The sequence below is a fragment of the Plodia interpunctella genome, chromosome 21 (assembly GCF_027563975.2).
Source record: "Plodia interpunctella isolate USDA-ARS_2022_Savannah chromosome 21, ilPloInte3.2, whole genome shotgun sequence".
Classification (NCBI taxonomy): Eukaryota; Metazoa; Arthropoda; class Insecta; order Lepidoptera; family Pyralidae; genus Plodia; species Plodia interpunctella.
This window is the reverse complement of record NC_071314.1, coordinates 5,047,199-5,060,785: the sequence shown is the minus strand read 5'-3', so window position 1 is coordinate 5,060,785 and position 13,587 is coordinate 5,047,199. Positions and strand designations below refer to the sequence as shown.

Sequence of the window (13,587 nt, the reverse complement as noted above, 5' to 3'; positions counted from 1 at the left end):
TATATAACATTCAGCGTCTTTATTTTAGAAAGCAATTTTAGACAAAATAATCGACCTTGAATATCATTCATAGTTTATAGGTGTACCAATTCCAAAGGCATCATTATCATCATTTTAATTTAAACAGTGCATTGTTTTCGTTTGGTGACTTCTAAATGCAGTATTAAATATTTTTGAAGCACATATATACATATGTATGTAAAGTAATTGATACCTATTACTTGTGAAATAATGCTTTTTCGAAGAATGTAAACATACCAATGAAACATATACAAAGGACACGATTTTACTTATTTTGTAAACTCATTCATACTTAGAGTATACAACAAAATAAATACTTTAAATAAAATATCATCAAACTGTGTGAAATATAAACAGCACAAATAAATAAAATAATTATATGGAAAGAGATTCAATTTCTCTGAAAATTCTAATCTTCTCTTAAAATCTATTATATTTAAAATGTACCTGAAACAATTAGTGCTTCGTTCGGTCCGACGGTGTGAATATTGCCCATTCTTGAAACTGCACAAAAACACAGCACTAATCACTGATATTTCACTTTAATTAACGCAATATTATTACTAAAATCGATATTATTATTAGAAACACTTGCAAGCGCGCCGATCATAAACAAAGACTGCGCCTAGTAAAAAAATATGTCAAACTGACAATTTTGACAACTTGATAGCCAATCAAAAACTAGCCGTGAACTACATTCGTTAGGTGGCATGGATTTAGTATTCGGAGTACCTACTGGTGGTTCTTCTTTATAAAAAAAAAATCTGGATTCGGTAAGTAATGGCGAATTTACATTAATCCAGCTATTTAATTTAATGTAGTCGGGCCAACGCTATAGGATCCAACGACTGCTTTCTTATTAATCACGTTATCAATGACAACTTTTTTATGGTTGTTATACATACGGATACAATACAATACGATACAATTGTATAAGAATATTACTTATATCTGTGGTTATACATAATATTTATATTAAATATTATAATCATTATATGAGTGTTGCCTTCACTTAGGTGCTGTGAAAAATGAGTACAAATTTTTATTAAAACGAACATGTTGCTGGATGAATGTAAAAACAAAACTAACTTGATCCAGTGCCACTGGATTAATGCAAATCCGCCGTAAAATCAAGGCTGTAAAGATAATTGTGTAAGTGCCCCAGAAATGAAATAAATAAAAAAGCGTTCAAGAAAAAAAAACATGGAGTGTGTGTGTGTGTTTAATGGCGGATAGGTTGTGATTGTTTGTGGTGAAATTTCGACTGATTTTGGCTATAAAACTCAGTAATTTACACACTATAACAATTAATTTCCTGTAAGTTGATTGATTGATTGTCGCTAAAGCATTTTGCACAATTTCTATTACAAAGTTGAAAAAGTAAAGAACTGCTTGGAGCTCACCTCACACCACAGGCTCACACGTACCCCCTCGTAACGTAACCGTAATAACAGTTAATATTCTCATTTTATGCAACAGATTAGCGTCTCGTCATTAGTTTGGTAAGATGTCGGATACGAGTGACCTGGACCGCCAGATAGAACAATTGAAAAGATGCGAGATAATAATGGAGGCAGAGGTTAAAGCGCTGTGCGCGAAAGCCAGGGAAATTTTAGTTGAAGAGAGTAACGTTCAACGTGTGGATTCTCCTGTTACGGTAAATATTATGCCTGCCTATTGTTTTATATTGTCTATTTTTATCGATTTTTGTATAGGTACAACTGAACAAGCAATCAGGATTTGCTTTGGAATTGTATTTTTTTTTTACCTGGAACAACAGCCTAGTAGCATTTAGAACCTGGGTAAAATTACTGGGAATCCAGCACATATGAAGTACTCTGTGGAATCCAGCATACTGTTTTCTTGCATTGTGTTTTATAAATTATTTGATTCTTTACTTTCTCAATAGAGAAGTTTTCAATGTATGCATGTCCCTACTATTGTAAAACTGAAATATAATAAATTTAGCTTTTCTCAGAATCTATAATTTCTCAGAATTAATGTGAATTGTAATGAAAATCTACATCTTGTTATTTTATAAAGAGATTCTACAACCAACAATCTAAACCCATGGTATGATTTATTTTAACAGCTTGCTGTGCATTGGAGATATAATAACTTTAATATTTGAAATAATTTCACTTCATAATGCAATGTCATGAGAACATGAACATGCTCATATTAACCTTGTATATGATGTGAACTCTCCATGTGGCTGCCTATTATGTGCTATGTGAATACATATACAAGATTTACAGAACGCTTGATGAGTGAGTCCAACTCATACTTGACCATTTTATTTATAAACAATTGTTTTTCAGGTCTGTGGAGATATTCATGGTCAATTTTATGATCTGAAAGAGTTGTTCAAAGTAGGTGGAGATGTTCCTGAAACCAATTATTTATTTATGGGTGACTTTGTGGATAGAGGGTTTTATTCTGTAGAAACATTTTTATTACTCCTTGCTTTAAAGGTAAGCACCGATTTTGTTTTGTTAACAAATTGCACATTGACATTTACCTATATTTATTTAGGGAGTTATTATGGTGGAATGTTTAAATGTGCCGTTTGCAGTGTTTATCGATGTAATGTGTGTTGATTATCAACAGTTGAGGAATTTGGACAACATTTTAATTAAATATTTCAAAATTTATGAGAAGACTGCAGTGGTCTACATCATTTGGGCTAATTTTGCAAAACAGATAACTCACAACACAAAAGAATTGAGAAATTTTATTAAATACTTGGTTCATTTCGATTTTTTTAGGTACGGTATCCAGATCGCATTACACTAATTCGTGGCAATCATGAATCTAGACAGATCACACAAGTATATGGCTTCTATGATGAATGCTTACGGAAATATGGTTCAATCACTGTGTGGAGGTAACATCTCTTAAAAATAATTATTTTATAACACAACATCAGAATTAATAACCACCGAAGTCATGTGAAAAGTGTGCTTGTCATAATGTGAATGCTGTAACCCTTTCCTCCTCATAAGAAGATTTTATCCTCAATATTTCCTAATATTGCAAGTCAGACTGAGATTTATATGTACATATTTTGAAATGTTGTTACTTTATTAATATTTCATTAGAAACAAGTCTGATTTATTGAATCTAAAATAGTACACTTAATCTAAATTCAGTTTTATTGAATCTATAATAATACATTTATTCTAAATTCAGATTTATCAGGAGGAACAGACGACAAAAAATATTCTTTCTACTTACGGCACAGAGATATTCAACAACACAATCATGACAATGTTTTTAACAATTTCAAATTTAAAAAACAAACATAATTAATATTCCAGGTACTGCACAGAGATATTCGACTACTTATCCCTGTCTGCAATAATTGACGGGCGTATATTCTGCGTGCACGGCGGCCTCAGCCCATCCATTCAGACTCTGGACCAGATTCGCACCATAGACCGCAAGCAAGAGGTGCCACATGACGGGCCCATGTGCGATTTGTTGTGGAGCGACCCTGAAGGTTAGTATCGATTATTCACGTGTCGACGAATCACGAGCGTAGGGATTGTTTTACCACTTCTAACTATATGAGCAGTTGTCAAAGTAGAAGTTTTAATTTTTGATACATTTAATTATTTTATTGGTCTAGGGCCAGTTCAAACTCCGCCACAGACAATGGTAGGTTCTGTTGTCTCCCTTGACTTTACAAAAATTAAAATTGAGTAGATACCTACAAATAAAATTTTAGTGGCACATGTTGTAATAAAAACTAAAATTAGAAATAAAGATTTTATGAATTAAGGAATGGGTAATATATTCTTAAAATCATGCTCACCATATGAGCTCATTTATTTTAGAAATATTCTATGGGTAAAGGAATAATAAAAACAGATTTCTTTACCATGAAATGTGATGTTATACGAGTACACCTGAACTCATATATAAATGGAGGAAGTGGTTAACTACGGCGGTTCCTGGTAATAGGTGGGCCGCCAATTGATGCATCCGTAGTCTGTGATGTCACCTGTAGCATACTTTTATTACATTTTTCATAGCAGTTAATTTTTTTGTAAAAACGGTATTTAATTTGAATAACTTCAAATTCAAGATGTTTGACCCAAAAATGTATCCTTTTACTTTTATGATGTCATCTTGATGTTGGCCTAAAGTTTTTATTGTTGTCAGAGGAGTTCCCACATCTGGAACCATTTGACGACCTCGATGGCGCAGTGGTAAAATTCTTGCCACTGAACCGAGAGGATGACCGACCGGGGATCGAACCCGGCACGGTTCGATCCCCGGTCGGTCATGATGGAAAATTATCTTTTTTTTTGTGTCGGATTTATCTTTTTTTTTGTGTCTTATGTCTTGGATGTTTATCTATATATGTATCTATTTATAAAATATAGTATCGTTGAGTTAGTATCCCATAACGCAAGTCTCGAACTTACATTGGGGCTAGCTAAGCTGTGTGATTTGTCCTAATATTTTTATTTATTTATTTTATTTATCCTGGTCATCATTACCATCATGCTTGTCATCAGAATGCATTGTCATCCAAAGTAAACTTGTGTACAAATTCCACACGAGACAGGAACATAGCAACATACATACATATGTATGTATATAGTTACATTTTGAGTTAAATAAAAGCTTGTAAAAATTAATATTTTGTAGACACGCAAGGCTGGGGCGTGTCGCCGCGCGGCGCGGGCTACCTGTTCGGGTCGGACGTGGTCGCGCAGTTCAACGTGTCCAACGACATCGACATGATCTGCCGCGCGCACCAGCTCGTCATGGAGGGCTACAAGTGGCACTTCAACGAGACCGTGCTCACTGTATGGTCCGCGCCCAACTATTGCTACAGGTCGGTAACGCTGGTCTAATGCGTATTAGCGGAGGCTATACATCCATACAAATAAATAAAATTTAAGTGACGTGTCTATAATTTCAAAATAACAACATTTTTTAAATTGCATACTTGTATCAATCTCCTTTCCATCCCCTTGGTTTTTTTTTGGGTTTTTGTGTCAGGGCAATCTTTGGAACGGCTTAACCGGTTTTAATCTGATTTTCAGTAAGAAGTTATGGTGCACAAATCTTTTTTATAATCTTAGTAGGGATATGTGGTAAATAAAATTAAAATTTCATTCAATTGGATTTATGAATATTCGTCAGTTTTGCCTTCACACTTATTGATAATATCCATATTACTTTCAGGTGCGGGAATGTAGCAGCTATATTAGAACTAAACGAGAATCTACAACGAGAGTTCACAATATTCGAGGCGGCCCCGCAAGAGTCCCGAGGAGTGCCCTCGAAGAAGCCCCAAGCTGATTACTTCTTATAATGTTCCATACAATAGACAATTTGAGAAAAAGTCGACGCTCTAGTATTACAGTTTTAATGTAGTGACAAAACATTTACGTTTATTACTACTGGCCAGCATGATGTGCACTGGCAAATTTAAAAATTATTATTTTTTTATTTGGACAGTAATGGCCAGTTATGTTGACCAATGGCAATAAGCCAACAATTCAATGTGGAAATATTTTATTGTGATTTTAAGACTGGTAAGTGTAGCAAATATGTTTATTGACAAATTTTGTGTTTCGCATAACATGTTTGAGAATATGTAAGAAATTATTGATATGAGTGTTTTAAGTATTGTATTTGATATTGGTCAACAATAAAGTAATACCCTACAAATTATTTATTATAACGTAGGACCATAAAATATAAAATCAAATCAATCATGTCAGGAATATAATATGGGTCTATATTTTGGTATATTGTTGACCATAGAATAGTAGATTTTTGTAGAACTATGTTATGCGATACATTTAAGTTGTGAGAGTCTGAGAGTGTGGTCTTTATTTTTCAATATTATCTTTAAGGTCTTTTCAAATAGCTTTATGGATTGTATATGCGAGCCTGTTAACCTTCTTTCAATCCGATTTATAATTTTTATAATTCGTCTTAAAGCATAAGAAGAAAAATGATGTTTGTATTTTGCTTTTTAAGTTTAGTTTTCTATCTCTTATAAGTTCAATTACTGAAAAATGCATGGTAAATAATATGTACCATGTATTTTTTCTTCTATGTTAAGTTTTCTATGACTTGTAGTTTCAGTTGTGTGTTGCCTTATGCCTGTCAGTTATAGAATAGATTTATATAAATAATGGTGATTACTCGATTGATTCATAATGACTTTATCACATACTATGCAGTAGTAAAACCCTAAAATTCCAGATAAGAACTATGTATTGATGTTTCAAAGTCGATAATGATTCGACCAGCCCCATTTTAGAGTCCGACCACTCTCTTAGACATTGGATATAATTTGTGGTATAGTTCACACATAATATGTAAGCCAAAATTTAATTATGATTTAGTGGCTCCTTTTAATGTAAAATATAGCCTAAGTCACGCTCCATCTCTACACAAACAAACACATGTCAGTGTTCTGTTATGACGTGAAAGAAGGATAAGCAAACACAATTTCACATTTGTAATTCTAGAAAAAATTGTTAACACAGATTATAATGAATTTATAGTTATATTAATTGAGTAGAATGAATAGAGTACCCATTCAACATTTTTTCAAATGTATTGGTGCCGTGATTGTTTTATTTTTTATTAACATTTGGCTACTATTTTTATTTGATAAAGATAATATTATGTTGAACTATACCAGATCTTTTGTGATAAGGTTGATAGCTTTCGCATTGTCTTGACGCAATACGTCAGTTTCGCAAAATGTCAACATGAAATGTTTGGTCACATTCGCAAAACTTCTTCATGTCTGCTACTTCTAATACAATATTGTGTATATACATGCATATTATCACGCCTTCTTCCCTTGAGGGTAGGCAGAGACTATTGATTTCTACTTTCCACGATCTATTGGACCTATTACTTTTATGGGTATTAAAATGACGTGATTTTTAACAGTGACATTTTGCGAAAGTGACTTCCAAGACAAAGTCTGTGGCCAAGACACAATCGATAAAGTGTGGAGTACAATGAATAGGATATGGGAACATTTTCAATATTAGTAGTATTAGACAGGCACAAAGTATGGTCATTCGAACACTGCCGTAATATGTATAATAGAGTAACGGATAAGATGAAACCATTATTTTTGTGTTAGCATTTAAAATCATGTACCTAAGATCATAGATAAGTGACATGAGATAAGTCTTTTTTGTTTTGCTTTATTTTGATGTCGTTAGATTAGTAATAATAATAAATTATTTAAGTCTGACAAGATCGCGCGCTGTGCCCCTGAAAGTGGCCACATAAGTCGTCTATAAAAAAATTATAACCTATTTTAGTGAAAATATCCCTACGGTCTGTATATTTCCATTCGTTCTTCCAATGTGGAATATTGTAATATGAGATCCCTACTTTATGAACACTTTAAAAATCAAACCATATTCTTGTTAAAATGTTTTGTCCCTAGATAACATGTTTTCTCTGAAATAGGTTTTAACTTTTTTTTGTAAAAAGTATACACTGATAAAAACCGTGAAGCTATAAATAATACCTGAGCACGCACTGCTAATATGCAAAGTACATATATTGCTATCTCTTTATCTGTGGCCTTCCTCTCTTTCTTTCTCTCTGAAAGGTATAACTATACATTATACCCATGATACCTCTCAAGACATAAGAAAGAGAGGAAAGAAACCTTGCATCTAAAAGTTCTTAGTAGTGAGAGGTCCAGCATTATATTCTATAGCTTCGTGATAAATACCCACTATATACAGGTGATGAATTAACACTTTATATGTAACTCGCACACATGTTTCCAAGAAAAAGCACGAATTTGCCAGACTATAAATTACATTTATAGATATTGTAAATAAAACAGCATTTGGGCCTATTTACTATGTCAGCATTGAGTTTGAAAATCTGTTTACAATTATAATTGTAGTGCAAGAGTGCAACGTAAGTGTTCATTAATAGTTCGTAAAATGAATTAAACATGTTCACAGTAAATTATCTGTTAAAGCCTAGACAGATTTGCACCGCAAGCCACGCCTAAGATTATATTTCGCGAAACCTTCTACAGGTGTTTTGCGGTGTGAGTCTATCTTTAAAAGAATTATCATTATTGAAAACAGATCAATGGTGTAAATTTTGATCTCATATAAACTTGTTTTAGGACACATTGTTGCTTATGACACTATTTGAAAAGGTATTCTATAAGCAATTCGTCTGTTTATCATCGTAATATCTCGCTTATCTCAGCTTTATTTTAAAATATTTTTGTCCCAATATAATAAATTAAACCTTATGTAAATTATTACTCAAAGAAAATGTTGACCATTTTGTATTCCTACTTCTTTTTTATACATTAATTAAAATGAAATGCCATTGTAACAAATTGTATCATTTTATTCAGATCACAAACAAAAAATATTAATATTAACAATATATTTTTTCAGGTAGCACTATTTCACTATAAAAACCGAAAATAAATTGTTATAAATAAAACTATAAAGCATTGCATAGTTCTGGTAAAATATCTCCACATTTAGTGGATACTTTAATGTCAATAATGTCATCAGCTCTAGTAGGTCCTATATTTAAAATTGCCACTATTTTATTTTCTTCTTTTGCTTGTAAAATTATCCTATAACTAGAATACACTGTTAGACTTGTACCCAAGGCAAATATGGCGTCACAAGCAGACACTTGACTCCTGACTTGTTCTACTCGTGCTTTAGGAACATTGTCACCAAAGAATATAATGTCTGGTTTTAATGGACTTTCACATTTTGGACACAATGGTGTTCTGAAGCTGCTTTCTTGCTCCTGCAAATATTAATATAATTTACGATAGAAACAAAAGGTTGCTTTGTGGTTAGACAATGTACTATTTACTATGTAGTTTTCTTTATAAACCTATTACTAGCTGTTGCTATGGCTGCACCCATGGTAGCATATAGTTATTGACCTTGGGTCAATAAGTGCATCGAGTTCTGTAATAAAAATCAGCCCAGCAGTTTAGAAACTGCCAAACTGCATTTATAAAGTTACTATTGATTGATTTTCAAATATTCATAAAATATACTCAAGAAATATGACCAACCTTGGTCAAGTCAACATCACCGTCAGGTCTGACCATGCCAAAGTTGCTTTCCATGTGTGGGTTATTTCTCATTAGAACTTCTTGCAGTTCAGTCCTGCTCACTTCATAAGGACATTTTAAACATTTCACAATGTAACCACTTCCATGTAATTCTATAATATTTGTGGATCCTGCTTTGTGGTGCAGACGATCAACATTTTGAGTTATTATAGATGTTACTTTCCCCTTCTGGAATATAAAACATGAAAATATAGTATATGATTAGGCAAATGTGTTTTCTGTTTCTCTAAACCTGAGATCAAAACAGTGTAAAAGAGTTTTAGAATCTGCTCCCTGAGGTCCCAGTCCTATTTTGAGTGACCAAATCAATATACCTTTTGCAATTGTGTAATGGACCTATGAGTAGCATTTGGTTGTATGCTACTAAAGCGAGGCCAGCCCACAAAATTCCTAGCCCAGTAACGTTGCCTTACTTTTGGGTATTTAATAAATTCTTGATATTGGATCGGTTTGTGATTACTTCTGGCATATAGTCCCACTTCTTCCGATCTGTAGTCAGGTATACCTGAAAATAAAATGCATATATAAAAAAGTTGTTTTTCTTACAAATCTTATTATGTAAACAATCTTATCACATCTTTTATGATTAGAGAGCAATATTAATTGAAATAGACTTTTTAGGGAATTGATACTAAATGATTTAAGATTTGAACTAATATTTGATTTTGTCAACAATAAGTACTGGGTGATTGTAAAAAAAAAGAACTACAGGTACTTTGTGTAGGACTCTTAAGTTGAAAATCACTTTGGATTAACTGTATCAGAGAAGATGCGATGATCTTGGGGGTGTTCTTGAATGTGACTGACAAAAAGAACTGTAGTAAGAACTCACTTGTGCCACTTCAGACGATAAGGTAAGGTAGATAATATCGATTTGAAGCTGATGAGTGGTTCCATGAATATTTTGAGCTTTGATAGAAAGAAAAATAAAATGTTTTCTCACCTGATTCTGTAGATATGCCAGCACCAGTTAACACCAGAACTTTTTCATGTTTTGCAAGGAAGTCTTTCAATATTTCGACATCTCTGTGATCAGGGGGTTTGTGTTTTGGAACGTATGCTATTTGCCTGTAGAAAATTTTGAAATTAAATACTGTACTACGGTTTAACATTTTATCTTACAACAAAATATATATAATCAACAAGTGTATCAATTTTTAAACGTCATAGCAAGTATTAGCAATAATCTTTGCGCCATCCATGTAGGTCAACGCACACCAAGTTACCCTGCATGAACCCCTATGGCGCGGTAATAGCGCCGAGTTTGCAATAAATTTGGTAGGTTGATGTGCTGTTGACTGTACATATACATAATCAGCTGTTGTTTTGTCGTCAATGGCACAGACTAGTGAGGATAGGTTATCAATCACTTTGTCAATAGGTAAGTTGGATTGTTAGTATTTTTATTGAAATAATGAGACAAACATGTTTTAATAACTTTTTTATGAATAAAAGGGTTATTAATATATATTTCATATTTATATTTATTAAACTGTACCTGTAAGAACAATGTGTTCAATAACGTATGAAGGTCTTGTGTTAAAATCTTAAAATTGGCACAGATATAAGAACATTACGTGTATTATGGAGTATAATTAATGATGGAATTAGTAGGTACTTCGTAGTACCTACTAATTCTATGGAGTGAATATATAATTATTTAGATTTCAATTCCGATAAATTTAGTCTATGGTATCGATTACGAAGAGAACATTCAAGAAATTTCTTACAACCTTATTTTCATTCGAGAAAATTAAAAAGTTAACTGTCAAAATCTGTTTATTGTGTTTTAGTGTCACGATCTCGTGTGCGCAAATTGGATTTTTGGCGATTTCTTACGGTTCTTGTGTATAGTTTGTGAGTTTTAACGTGAAAGTTGTAATATCTATCAATAATATAATGGACGTCTACGGTTATCCTCCGTATCAATATACGCAATCAGACGAACTAACGCAACAGATATTTGCGCACCAAGCTCTATCGTCTTCGGCCCCTTACCATCGTGAAATGTCTGGTCCAAGTGTAATGCCTGCGCCATCCGGGACTCCATGGAACATGCATGGAATGCCTTGGGGCATGCAATCTCCACCACATTTGGTTCATTTCACAGCACAGACACCTCCATTGGAAAATAAAATATCGCCTTTAGTTCATTGCAAGCGAAAGAATTTGGACGTTGAGCCTGCTATGTAAGTACTTTCAAAGTATAATATTCAATTTTTAGTAAAAATTCGTTTGTTTGTTCATTATTGTATTGGAGTTTACATTTTACATCAAAAGGTAATAATTTACTTCACAGCCCTGCTAAGCAGTTGATCACCGAAGAGAAAATGGCCGCTCATCTCAATGGCTTACACATATCCTCTGAATACACCCCACACCAACTAGCTTCTGAAGAACTGATGGATGTAAACATGGATAGCACTGCAGTCCCGTCAGTATCTAATATAAACCAAAAAGTTAAGGACAAATTCACAGTGGTACTATCAGAGGAGGTCAAGAAAATACAGAGCGAGCCATTGTTGCCTCCTTCACTCATTGAGAGGTAATTTAAACCTTGTAAATTTTAAATTATTTTTTTTATAGTCATTAATCAATTTATTTCTGGGATATTTATGTCAGACCAACCCATCTTCACACTCAGCTTGCACATCAGAGAAATGCAGTGGAAATAGCAACAAATCTATGAATTTTAGTAATTTTATGTGCTGTAGCAATTGAAAAGACAGGCAAATTTTTCAGCTTTTTACGAAATTATATTTGACTTGTATGTTTGAGAAACCCAAACAAAAATACACATACTTTTAAAGACAAAATATTCAGGCTTCTTCAGCTTATTGAGGTTTGTGCGAATCGGGCCCGTGAGTCAAGTGTATTTGACTACCATTTTCACCATTTTTAATTTTATTTTTTATTTTTACAGATTAGAAAAACCTCACATGTCATTAGTAGTTTGGAAACCCAAGGAAGACATCTTAAAGATAAAAGAAGTGACCAATAGTGAGGAGAAAATACTGAAAGATGAAGAGGAACAACCCAAGAAGAGGAATGGAGTGTTGGTTATAGAACACAATGGTATGGATATGGAAATGTTATAGTGTCTACGACCTTTCCTGTGGTATTTGCTTTAAATGGACTTAAAATAGTTTTTAAAACATCTTTTTTTCTACCTTGATTAAGACAATAAGTTTTAAAATTTTAATTCCTGTCATTGTTATATACAGGGTGTTACAAAATCTGTACATACATTTGAAGTGGCCATATTAACATGAAACTTTGCATAAAGGATCTCCCAAGGTACTTCCTAAGTGTTGTATTTTTATTAATCTTTTATTAATTAATAAAAAAATATTAATTAATCAAATTAATTATTCGGTATTTTGTAATACCTGTAGAAATACTTGCTACAGTTTATATGTATTCATGGAAATCCATCCAATTTGCAGATTGCAATATATGCAAGTTATATGTAAAAACATGCTTAGTACAACACACTGACAATGTATCTTATTAACAAATTAAACTGTTGCTCCATGCATAGAAGTGACAAATCAAAGTTAAGGCATATTGTTAGTGGGAGAATCAATCTAATATCCAACCACATAACTACAATAATTGTATTAAAGGAACTTAGCACTAACATTGAAATAAAAAAGATTCACGCTACATCCTGTTAATATAATTTATGTAGTTATGTGCTCAAAGCACAAAAGTTTAAAAACACTATCCAACCACACTCCAACTCCCACACAGGATGAAGCCTGTGTTTATAACAATGTTTGTTACTTCTTTTCAAGTCAAAATAGCAAACAATTATATTAATTTAGACCAGTAATTAGCCACATCATGTACTTTGCCATTGGCCTCAGATTTTTTATAGAGCAGGAGAAGGGACAATTTGGGCAAGACAGAAGATGACCCATAACAACATGTTTGTTAATTTATCATGCAAAATATATTGGAGGAAATTTATGCATGGGTAGCATATAATCGGGAATAGCAATACATAGCAGAGCAACCCAACCTGTATGTGAAACCTCAGACAGAAAAACTGTTCACCGAATTTACATGTTAATTGACATCTCTACGCCCCACTGTTTTAACTCCCGGTATATAAGATACTTTGTGTATTCCAGGTTATATTCTACCCTTAGTGTGTGGCACAGTATAACAAAATAACGAATTTTAACATGAATATTGTGTAATGTAAATAATATGTACTGATTTTAGTTTAATTTTATCATGGCTGATCGGCAGCACAATTTTTAAGGATATATGGTATATTTGTTTTACTAAGTTGTAAATTTGTATGAACACAGTATTTAAGATTGAGTGTACGTTAGTTCGTGTGTATTGTTAAACATTAATGAATAAAAGTGATGTTATTATAAATGTTGAATTTATTTATTTTAAGGATATTGAAA

General features: G+C 32.8%; 4 protein-coding genes across 6 annotated transcripts in view; 2 read left to right on the top strand and 2 right to left on the bottom strand.

The window, feature by feature from the left end:
* The window catches only part of Flo2 (Flotillin 2), a 198,038-nt gene extending 197,386 nt beyond the window's left edge, over nt 1–652 (bottom strand). The window contains exon 1 of the mRNA XM_053761681.2: nt 469–652. Coding sequence (XP_053617656.1) covers nt 469–517 — 49 coding nt within the window. The 5' untranslated portion in view covers nt 518–652. The remainder of the gene's footprint in view (nt 1–468) is intronic.
* Nucleotides 653–1,210: 558 nt separating this feature from the next.
* Pp4-19C (Protein phosphatase 19C) lies at nt 1,211–8,395 on the top strand. Of its 2 annotated transcripts, XM_053761694.1 has the most exons (7): nt 1,211–1,338; nt 1,501–1,678; nt 2,343–2,495; nt 2,790–2,908; nt 3,342–3,523; nt 4,681–4,870; nt 5,224–8,395. In XM_053761694.1, the coding sequence occupies exons 2-7, from the start codon at nt 1,529–1,531 to the stop codon at nt 5,351–5,353; spliced, it is 924 nt and encodes a 307-aa protein (XP_053617669.1). In that variant the 5' UTR covers nt 1,211–1,338; nt 1,501–1,528; the 3' UTR covers nt 5,354–8,395. The 2 variants fall into 2 exon arrangements, with proteins under 2 accessions (XP_053617669.1, XP_053617670.1); XM_053761695.2 differs by having other exon boundaries at nt 1,219–1,678.
* On the bottom strand, nt 8,386–10,468 carry Sirt4 (Sirtuin 4). Of its 2 annotated transcripts, none has more exons than XM_053761697.1 (4): nt 10,107–10,468; nt 9,577–9,668; nt 9,104–9,331; nt 8,386–8,826 (listed from the first exon to the last, which is right to left on the bottom strand). In XM_053761697.1, exons 1-4 carry the CDS (start codon nt 10,273–10,275, stop codon nt 8,506–8,508), a joined length of 810 nt encoding a protein of 269 aa, XP_053617672.1. In that variant the 5' UTR covers nt 10,276–10,468; the 3' UTR covers nt 8,386–8,505. The 2 variants fall into 2 exon arrangements, with proteins under 2 accessions (XP_053617672.1, XP_053617671.1); XM_053761696.2 differs by having other exon boundaries at nt 9,478–9,668; nt 10,107–10,450.
* A 453-nt stretch (nt 10,469–10,921) lies between these two features.
* Nucleotides 10,922–13,555, top strand: LOC128679439 (uncharacterized). Its single transcript, XM_053761704.2, has 3 exons — nt 10,922–11,352; nt 11,463–11,708; nt 12,087–13,555. Exons 1-3 carry the CDS (start codon nt 11,063–11,065, stop codon nt 12,259–12,261), a joined length of 711 nt encoding a protein of 236 aa, XP_053617679.1. The 5' UTR covers nt 10,922–11,062; the 3' UTR covers nt 12,262–13,555.
* The last annotated feature ends 32 nt before the right edge of the window (nt 13,556–13,587 follow it).

Excerpts from the sequence above, each read along its gene's own strand:
- LOC128679439 (XM_053761704.2), top strand. The coding sequence starts at position 11,063 with ATGGACGTCTACGGTTATCCTCCGTATCAATATACGCAATCAGACGAA. Across the intron at positions 11,353-11,462 it reads TTGGACGTTGAGCCTGCTAT|CCCTGCTAAGCAGTTGATCA; the intron begins GTAAGTACTTTC and ends TTTACTTCACAG. Across the intron at positions 11,709-12,086 it reads CCTCCTTCACTCATTGAGAG|ATTAGAAAAACCTCACATGT; the intron begins GTAATTTAAACC and ends TTATTTTTACAG.
- Sirt4 (XM_053761696.2), bottom strand. The coding sequence starts at position 10,275 with ATGTTAAACCGTAGTACAGTATTTAATTTCAAAATTTTCTACAGGCAA. Across the intron at positions 9,669-10,106 it reads TGGCATATCTACAGAATCAG|GTATACCTGACTACAGATCG; the intron begins GTGAGAAAACAT and ends TTTTATTTTCAG. Across the intron at positions 8,827-9,103 it reads GTGATGTTGACTTGACCAAG|GAGCAAGAAAGCAGCTTCAG; the intron begins GTTGGTCATATT and ends TAATATTTGCAG.
- Pp4-19C (XM_053761694.1), top strand. The coding sequence starts at position 1,529 with ATGTCGGATACGAGTGACCTGGACCGCCAGATAGAACAATTGAAAAGA. Across the intron at positions 2,909-3,341 it reads GGTTCAATCACTGTGTGGAG|GTACTGCACAGAGATATTCG; the intron begins GTAACATCTCTT and ends TTAATATTCCAG. Across the intron at positions 3,524-4,680 it reads GTTGTGGAGCGACCCTGAAG|ACACGCAAGGCTGGGGCGTG; the intron begins GTTAGTATCGAT and ends AATATTTTGTAG.